The sequence below is a fragment of the Gossypium arboreum genome, chromosome 5 (assembly GCF_025698485.1).
Source record: "Gossypium arboreum isolate Shixiya-1 chromosome 5, ASM2569848v2, whole genome shotgun sequence".
Lineage (NCBI taxonomy): Eukaryota > Viridiplantae > Streptophyta > Magnoliopsida > Malvales > Malvaceae > Gossypium > Gossypium arboreum.
The window spans coordinates 35,535,369-35,545,832 of record NC_069074.1 but is presented as its reverse complement, the minus strand read 5'-3'; the positions used below and the strand labels follow the sequence as shown (position 1 = coordinate 35,545,832).

At 30.0% G+C, this 10,464-nt stretch overlaps 1 protein-coding gene across 1 annotated transcript; it reads right to left on the bottom strand.

Annotated features, from left to right (window-relative positions):
- Nucleotides 1-377: 377 nt before the first annotated feature.
- Nucleotides 378-1,262, bottom strand: LOC108451288 (ankyrin repeat-containing protein BDA1-like). The gene is made up of 2 exons (XM_017748992.2): nucleotides 849-1,262; nucleotides 378-755 (listed from the first exon to the last, which is right to left on the bottom strand). The coding sequence occupies exons 1-2, from the start codon at nucleotides 1,260-1,262 to the stop codon at nucleotides 378-380; spliced, it is 792 nt and encodes a 263-aa protein (XP_017604481.2).
- Between the last annotated feature and the right edge of the window lie 9,202 nt (nucleotides 1,263-10,464).

The following is a 10,464-nucleotide window of genomic DNA, read 5'->3' as shown; positions in this document are numbered from 1 at the left end:
GAGTGCTTTACTTAAGTTGATCCATTCTTTGTAATTTGCCGACTTGTAAACCCGTAAGACGTCTGCCAACATTACTAAATACGGCACCAGAACGAAGAAAAACATGTAATACAGGTTGACTTTTGACAAAATTACCGACGGGGCTAATATTGTCATGGACAACATGTAGGAGTTGCCCAGCAAATAAAGCGGGGCGAGAACTAAACGACTAACATAGGAAAGAATCAATAACGTGAAAAGAATCGAAAGCATAAATGCTAGACTATTCAGAAACCAAAAGAAAAAATACGCCCAGGGATCCAAGATTGTGGTACCAGCTTTCCTCGATTCTTCTCCCATCAGAAGCTTGGCAATGGATTTATTGGAACCGTTCACTTCTAAGAAGTGAAGAGTAACGTTATTTGAGGTCGGAAATAATGGATCACTAGTAGAAGTGTTAGTGCTAGCAGCTTGCCAGAGCTTAGTGATGATTGGTAGATTGCTGTTATAACCAACGCCGTAACCACCAGCGTTGCGTTGAGCATCTCCGCCGACATGTTGGACTTTTCACGAGCTAGAAACGTAAGCGGTTTTTCATATCCATGTACTTTTTTCTTTAAGCGTTTAATCTTGGTGGTGGTGGTGTCATCTTGGGCGGTGTTCACCGCTTGTCTTTGAACATTTTGTATGATTTCTAGAGCTGTCAAACCCTGGGAGTTCATAGCTTTTACATTAATTCTGAATGAGTCAAAGGAATCTAACACCAGCTGTAGTTCCTGGGAGATCATTAGAAACCACCATTAATGATTATCAAAGTAATATTTTCAATTGATTTCAGTTAGGAACAAATAGAATTGATATATATACACCTGATGTAATCCCTTGCTAGCAGCAATATGCAACATAGTGTTGTCATCATTGTCTCTCCAATTCACAAGTTTTTTTTCCAAGGCAAAGGCTCCTTTGCGACGGTTCTTTTGAAGCCACCCAATAAGGAGATTAAAAGCTTCGATCTGATCATTTTTCAAAGCAAGATGTAAGGCCGTCTCATTCAGAACTGTCACATCTTCAATGCATTCAGGGCAAGCTTCAAGGAACTCGATTAACAAATTAGAGTTTCCCATTGTAACTACGCAGTGCAAAGGAGTTCTGCCCATTTCTTTATCGGCCTTCAACAGTCGCAGCACTAGCTTGATCTGCCCATTTCTTAGTGCCAAATGCATAGGGCTAAACCCATCTCGGTTTAACTTCCTGACAAATGAAGGCTTCATGTAATACCTCATACCCGTACCTGAGACCGGGATAGGATACGAGGCATTACCGAAATTTTCAGAATAATTTCAATTAATTTATATTATTTAGTATTCATTTTCATGTTTCATGTAACATCTTTTTTATATATTCAATTCAAAATATCATATAAAATACGATACAATACTTAAATTTTCATATTTACATGCTCATTCAGGGTATCCAAACCTACCTGACTAACTTGCAGAAATACCAAGATTTAGGAGCATATTAATAATTTACCATTTTCCCAAATTTCACCCAATTTTAAATTGATAATTTCATTCAATTTATTAATTTAGATAATAAAACAATTTATTCCCTTCAATTTAGTCATTTTTGACATTTTTACAAAATTACCCCCTAAAGTTTTACTTTTATTCAATTTAGTCCATGAGCTTAAAACATGCAAATTAGCCATGCTAACTGAATATCCATATATATTTTTCCTTCTCCTCCTCTCCATTCCACATCCTTAATGTATATAATATTCTTGTAAGTACGATTTCACAATTTACTTATTAATGCTCACATCAATCTGTTCACACGAGTCATAGTCACTGAATTATTTATAATTTGAGCTACAGATCTCAAAATTAAGATCCGTAAATTTTCACTAAAACTAGACTCACATATCATTCCACCATAAAATTTTAAGAATTTTTGGTTTAGCCAATTAGTACAGTTTATTCATTTAAGTTTCCCCTATTTCACTATCCAACAGTTCTGACCTCTCTTCACTAAAAATTAATTATATCACAGTACAAAATTCGGATAATGTTCCCATTGATTTCTATTGAAAATAGACTCATTAAGGATTCTAAGCATATAAATTTGAGACTCTAATTAATTTTATCCAATTTTTGGTGATTTTCCAAAGTCAAAATAGGGGAACCCGAATTCATTCTAACATTGTCTCACAAAATTTATTATATCTCATAATTTACAAATCCATTGCTTACACCGTTTATTCTATGAAAAACTAGACTCAATAAGATTTAATTTCATATTTTATTCATCTTTTAATTCGATTTTTAAAATTTATGGTGATTTTTCAAAGTTAGTCTACTTCTGCTGTCCAATATTGTTTTAGTTCAAGATGTTTATTACCATTTTTCCTCTAAATTTCAAAGGTCATACAATTCAGTCCTTGATCAATTAGCCCATCTATTAAGCTAAATTTTCTCAATTAACATTTTATTCCATCATTCTAAACTATTACACAATCTTTGAAAATCAAAATTTTAACACTAAACCTTAATTCACAACTTTTTCACAATTAGGTCCTAAAATCAATTTCTATTGAAATTACTTGATAAAATCATCAAACAACAAAATCAAAGCTTCAAATTCATTTTATTTCATCATAAACAGCTAACAATTATCAATGATAGCTTTTAATTTTGCTAATAAAATCAAAAACTAATGAATTAAACACTTGGACCTAATTGTAAAAGTCACAAAACATAAAAATCTCAAAGAAAAAGGTAATAATTGAACTCACATATGTCAAAGTATGAAAAACCAGCAGCTTTCAGACCTCCCATGGCGTTTTTTCTGAAGAAAAATGATGATATCTCTAGATTTTTCAAATTTGTCTTGTTTTATATGTTTAATTTGCAAAATTTCCCATTTTGCCCTTGTTTCTCCTTGTCTTTTTTGCTGATTTTCTTGCCCAACCGTCCAGTCCATACAATTTGGGTCCAATTGCATTTTAAATCCCTCCTTTTTAATCACTTAAACTATTTAATCACAATTTAATAAATTTTGCACTATTTTCAATTTAGTCCTTTTTAATTAATTGACTAACCAAACGTTAAAATTTTCTAACGAAACTTTAATACTAACTTAATAACACTCCATAAATATTTATAAAAATATTTATGGCTCGGTTTATAAATCCGAGGTCTCGATACCTCATTTTCAACCAAATTTACCTGATTAATTCTTTTAAAATCGCAAAATTCACTAATTAAAAATAATTCTTTTAAGTTCGCGCTTGGCCTATAATTATTATTTGTTAAAATTTCTAAACTTACTCGTCGGATTTAGTAATCTCGAATCACTGTTTCCGACACCACTGAAAAATTTGGCTGTTACACTTCAAGTTCATCATCTCCATTGCGAAATGAATTTGGCCTTCATGTGCAGCTATATGGAGTGGAGTAGGGACGAAAGGGATCTGATCAATGCGGTCTAACATGTACGGATCTTCATGAATTAGAGCGTAAAAGGCATCAATATTTCCTAATCGAGCTGCTTCACTCAACCTTGGATCGATGCTGATGTCCATGAATTCTAGTTTTAAGCAGCTAAAGGAGTGGTATTGGAAATGATGAGATGCTAAATAACAACGGTAAGTCACCTCGCTGCCGATGATTAACAGTTGGTGCACACATTTAAGCTTGTTGGAATTTTTAAAAGTCTTATTTTATTAATTTGCATTGGGGTTCGTTTTAAAATGCTTTAATGATTTTGGATTTAATTATGGAATCAAAGCTCGAATCAGATCTCGATAAGAAATCAATTAAGAAATAGAAGCGAGTGAAAAAAAACTATGGCCAGAGCAATGGTTGCACAATGAAACGAAAAGAAGATAAGTTAGTAATGGTAGCGTAAGACAAAAGCATGCACAAAGCTATAGGAGAGTCAGAAAAGGGAGAAGGATAGTTAAAAATTGATAGAGAAAGACAGATGTAATGTATTATATAATATATCTTAAGATGGTGAGAAAGGCAATGAGTAGGGAAATTAAAAAACGTTGACTTCTACGCTGTTTGTTTAAATGCTGCATATGTGGAAGGTTTTTTCATTTTAATATTGTAATAAAAAAGACAAGTATCAAAATAAGTGTTTTTGAAAGTTATTTTTTGAATATGATTTTTTAGAGGTATTGCGATTCATAAGTGTTGTTCAGCTAGATTAAATTACTATAAAATTTATACGTCTGTCATAAGAAAAGCACCTTTTACTATAATACGTAGGAACTCAACACTCGTGATGGACAGTGGCGTAGCCCCCTAAAATGGATAATTATCCATTTACACTCTTTAAAAATTTTAATAAATAAACCAACATGTTTTCTTCTTTTATAATTTTTAATCATTTTTAGTTTCTTTTTAATTTAATGGTCTTGTGTTTCTTTGCTTCCAAATCTAACTTTTATTTTTATACATACAATTTTTTAATTCTTTTAATTTCAAGATTAAAAAAAGGTTGTAAGTGCGATGAATGCAAAAGAAACCAATTTGAAAAATAAGATGAATATTATGGAGTTGAAATTGATATGGGATCAAAATGATGTTATAGATGACGAGTCAAAGCATGGTAGAGAAGTATTGGAACAATTAGAGCCTCATACAAATCTGAAATATTTTGTTATTAGAAGTTATAAAGGCACAAAATTTTCAAAATGGGTGGGCCTTCTTCCTTGTCAAATTTAGTATTTTTGGATTTACATGATTGTAATTGGTGTTTTTCTTTGCCATCGTTTAGGCATTTATCATCGTTTGGAAGTTGGAAAAATTGATGATGAATTCTACGGGAATGGACACACTTTGACTAAACCATTTAAATCTCTTGAGATTCTAAACTTTACGCTTATGGATGAGAGGGAAGAAAGGTTTTGTTGGAATGATGAAGATTTCTATTGTTCTGCCCACACACCTTCCTTTAAACAAACTTGTCATTCCGCGTCGTGGAAATCTTAAGAGGTTTTCTTCCAGTGGCACCAAGGCTTCACAAACTTAAGCTAGAGAAATGGGATGCATTGCAATTTAAGCCATTGCCTTGCGGGCTACCAGAGATGCAAATTAAAAGTTCCCCAGACCACTGATTCCACATTGGAACATATGTTGCAACAATGCACTCAAAATCTCAAGGAGTGATAAATTAATTGGCAGCATCATTATGACAATGGAATTTTCAAACACTTTCTTCACTAGAACACTCTTTCAATGGATCATGCATATTTTGATTGGTTCATGACTTGAAAATATATGCTTTGAAATACTTAAGATTGAGGAATACAATTATCAACCAAATAACCAACCAGAAGCTAATTAAGGCTCATCAACTCCAATTATGTCAAATAAGAATGATTTCATCCAAATATATTTTTCCATACAAAAGAAATCATAATTTTAGTCGATGAGAAAAATTATGGAACTCAAGATCGCGTCTTAAATTGTTGTGCATAGGCATGATTAAAAACTTAGGAATATTTGGGCTCAAATTGAAGATCCCAATTCCACACAAAACACTAATACAATTTTTAGGGTTGTATTTCTAATTTTGCGTAAATGTTGTATAACACATCTAAATATAAATTCACATTTTTTTACGATTTTAAAATTCACATTTTAATTAGAAAAATCATACTTTCGTACCATTTCAATTATATAATCATGTTAAAATCTTATCTAATTTATACATAATTTCGTTTTCATATTTCATATAACAAATATAATACAATTTTTACTCTAACATAGAACTACAAATTTCACACAATTCCTTCATTTTAATTTATCAAATCTAACTTAAAATTTTAGGGTACCGAAAATGTTTTCAATATTTTTCTATGTTTATTTCATAAAAATAATGTGAATGACGAAAAATAAACACTTTTTACTTTTAAAAATTAACTTCCCATAAATCATTTTTAAAAAGAACTCTAAATAACTTGCTTTTAATAATAATAAAAAACTAATTTGAAGCGTGCCAAAATTATTATATTAATAATAATATTTTATTTTATTTTTAAAATATAATAAAATATTAATATCAAATACCATAATTTTCAATATAAGTAAATAGTCATAGTTGCAATTAATAATATAATAATTATTACTATAAATTATTGTTTTAACAAACTTATTTAATATTACAATTTTATTTTTAATTATAAATTTTAACATTAGCAATCATTTTAAAACTTTAAATATTTCATCCAAAAATATTCATATTAATATTTTAATAACATATTACAATTTATAGATATTTAATAATAAATATTTTATAGTACAAAATATGAATAATATAAATATGAGTATTTATTTAAATAGTGCTTAGCTTCATGTATCCTTTCCAACTAGATCTAACCAAGTTGGACTCACTCGACTTGGACTAGATTTAGACAATGACTTTTTGTTTTGGCCAAACTCAACTTGAATTCAGATTAATTGATTTTTAAAATATCTTATTAAATTCAATTATAATATATATCAATATAAAATGATATATTTTATTATTTTAAATAGTAATATGGGCATTTTCGAATGTTGGGCTCAAGTTCGAGTTTGAAATTATATATATATATATATCAATATAAAATTTCATTCTATCATATATTTTACGTAATATATGTAACTTCAAATTAAATTTTAATTAGGTATTGATTATTATCAAATCTATATAAGATATTGATTTTATAAAATAAATTTTAATTGTAAAAGGAAAATGCATATTTAATATTTTGTAACTGTAATAGCCAATTTTGGCCCAGACCCCAAGCAAAATAAATCTCAAATAAACAATTAAAAAATCCAATTTTCTAAGTCCATTTACAACATATGTGTAGCCCAAAATTTAAAACCCAAAATAAACCCAAATAACCCGATCAATTAAGATCCAACCCTAGCCACAATCTTAAAATTTTTCAGCAGCAACCCTAGCCACTAGGCTTCAGCCGCCGCTCCTCACTAGCAAGGCCACCACACGCACTACTTCGTCGCACGCCATCTCCTCCACGCGTCACACCACACCTGCAACAAAATCAAATGCAATAGCAGAGAGAGAGCACGCGAGCAACAGTGAAGTAAATAGCAAAAAAAACAAAAAAAAACAGAAATAAAGGGTTTTGATTTCGGCTATAAGAGCCATTGGGATCTCTTTGTAATTTTTTTATGCGTACAAGTAATTCAAAAAGAAAAAACAGAAGTTAAACAAGGTTGATTGTTGATTTTATTTTGGTTATTCTTTTCATTTCCTGTGTTCCTTTTATTTATTTATTTTTTTCTGAACAAAATCCATTTTCAAAAAAGAGAGGACTTCATCTTCTTTTCTGTTGTTTTGCTTCATTTTTATTTTTCATCGAATCAAAAATGGAAATAAAGTACAAAAAAGGAACTCTTTTTCTTACCCGTCGCTTTGCCCTCTACGGCCATCGGAGTCTTCGCAGGTTTCGAACGCCTCGTAGCCCTTAGGGGCTTTGTTGAGAGTCTGGCGAACACCGAAGGGTTATGGAATATCTTCCTTTTTAACGTTTGAGCAATAGTTTTTAAGTAGTTTTTTTAGGAGTAAAAAAGAAATTTAAAGGAAGGATTTGTTTTCTCTTTTGTGGCCGCCGGAGGTGACGATTACCCTTGCCGATGACCGGCGACCACGGCAGGTTCAGGGAATCGGTGGCTGTGCTAGTGGGTTTGAAACCCTAACAGAGGAAAAGAGAGAGCTTTCAAAGCTTTTTTGAAAAAAATTTGGCTGGAAATGATATAAAAAAAATTGGGTTTTAATAATAAGGGCTAAACGACGCCGTTTGGATGACTGGGTTCAGAGGCCAAAACGACGTCGTTTTGGGCCTCTAACCCGCGCGCCCGACCCGATGGGTGGAGAATCCGCGCGTTTCTAAGGCCAAAGAGGCTATTTGCGCTGCGGGTCCTTACATTTTGCTACTCGTTTTCAATATGCCCCTTTTGTTCTTAATTTTGCGTTTTTAATCTGACCCCATGAATTTTACCTCTATCGCATTTTGGTCCTGTGTGAAACAGTGCGCATAAGGGCTGGGATATTCTCCCAATACGTCCCTCTTTCTCTGCACATGTTCCATATTGGCCCTGTCTACTTTTTAATTCGTCTCTTTAATTTTATGTTATTTTTAATTCAATCATTGACCTTCTAATATCAAACTGTTTTGCATATTTTGCTTATTTATCATTATTTTTTGGAAAAACATACATTTTTTTAAACAATTTTATATATTATTTATTTAGATTTTTACTACTTCTCTTAAAACTATTTTATGTATCATTTATTCAAAATTGATTTATAGTATTCATTTCAAATTGTTTTATTGTATATTATTTTAGGTTATGTATATTTTCTTAACTAGTTCCTTTAAACGGTTTTATTACATATTATTTTAAATTATTTCATATATTATTTATTTTATTTTTTATGTATATATTATTTATTTTAAACTTTTATATATTATATATTTTGATTTTTTTTATATATATATCATGTAGCTTAACTATTTTCTATGTTATTTCTTTAAAGTTTTATTTCAAGTCGTTTTATTATTATTTACTTTAAGTTTTTATATATATTATTTATTTGAGACTATTTTTTATTTTATTTTATTCGTTTTGAATTGTTCTTATACATTATTTATTTTAAACCATCATTTACTCGGAATTGTTTTATTTTATTTTATTTCGTTCTCTTTGATTGATAATATTAGTATTTAAATGATAATTGTTGCATTATAATGACCAAATTTTTCAAGTGGTGTCGAAAACAGTGATTCGAGATCACTAAATCCGACGAGTAAGTTTAGAAATTTTAACAAATAATAATTATAGGCCAAGCTCGAACTTAAAAGAATTATTTTTAATTAGTGAATTTTGCGATTTTAAAAGAATTAATCAGGTAAATTTGGTTGAAAATGAGGTATCGAGACCTCGGATTTATAAACCGAGCCATAAATATTTTTATAAATATTTATGGAGTGTTATTAAGTTAGTATTAAAGTATCGTTAGAAAATTTTAACGTTTGGTTAGTCAATTAATTAAAAAGGACTAAATTGAAAATAGTGTAAAATTTATTAAATTGTGATAAATAGTTTAAGTGATTAAAAAGGAGGGATTTAAAAGGCAATTGGACCCAAATTGTATGGGCTGGACGGTTGGGCAAGAAAATCAGCAAAAAAGACAAGGAGAAACAAGGGCAAAATGGGAAATTTTGCAAATTAAACATATAAAACAAGACAAATTTGAAAAATCTAGAGATATCATCATTTTTCTTCAGCAAAAACGCCATGGGAGGTCTGAAAGCTGCTGGTTTTTCATACTTTGACATATGTGAGTTCAATTCTTACCCTTTTCTTTGAGATTTTTATATTTTTGTGACTTTTACAATTAGGTCCAAGTGTTTAATTCATTAGTTTTTGATTTTGTTAACAAAATTAATAGCTATCATTGATAAGCGTTAGCTGCTTATGATGAAATAAAATGAATTTTAAGCTTTGATTTTGTTGTTTGATGATTTTATCAAGTAATTTTAGTAGAAATTGATTTTAGGACCTAATTGTGAAAAAGTTGTGAATTAAGGTTTAGTGTTAAAATTCTGATTTTTAAAGATTGTGTAATAGTTTAGAATGATGGAATAAAATGTTAATTGAGAAAAATTAGCTTAATAGATGGGCTAATTGAGCAAGGACTGAATTGTATGACCTTTGAAATTTAAAGGAAAAATGGTAATAAACATCTTGAACTAAAACAATATTGGACAGCAGAAGTAGACTAACTTTGAAAAATCACCATAAATTTTAGAAATCTAATTAGAAGATGAATAAAATATGAAATTAAAGCTTACTGAGTCTAGTTTTTCATAGAAGAAACGGTGTAAGCAATGGATTTTTAAATTATGAGATATAATGAATTTTGTGAAACAATATTAGAATGAATTTGGGTTCCCCTGTTTTGACTTTGGAAAATCACCAAAAATTGGAAATAAATTAATTAGAGTCTCAAATTTATATACTTAGAATCCTTAATGAGTCTATTTTCAATAGAAATCAATGGGAACATTATCCGAGTTTTGCACTGTGATATAATTAATTTTTAGTGAAGAGAGGTCAGAACTGTTAGATAGTGAAACAGGGGAAAATTAAATGAATAAACTGTACTAATTGGCTAAACCAAAAATTCTTAAAATTTTATGGTGGAATTATATGTGAGTCTAGTTTTAGTGAAAATTTACGGATCTTAATTTTGAGCTCTGTAGCTCGAATTATAAATAATTGAGTGACTATGACTCGTGTGAACAGATTGATGTGAGCATTAATAAGTAAATTGTGAAATCGTACTTACAAGAATGTTATATACATTAAGGATGTGGAATGGAGAGGAGGAGGAGGAGGAAAAATATATATGAATATTCAGTTAGCATGGCTAATTTGCATGTTTTAAGCTCATGGA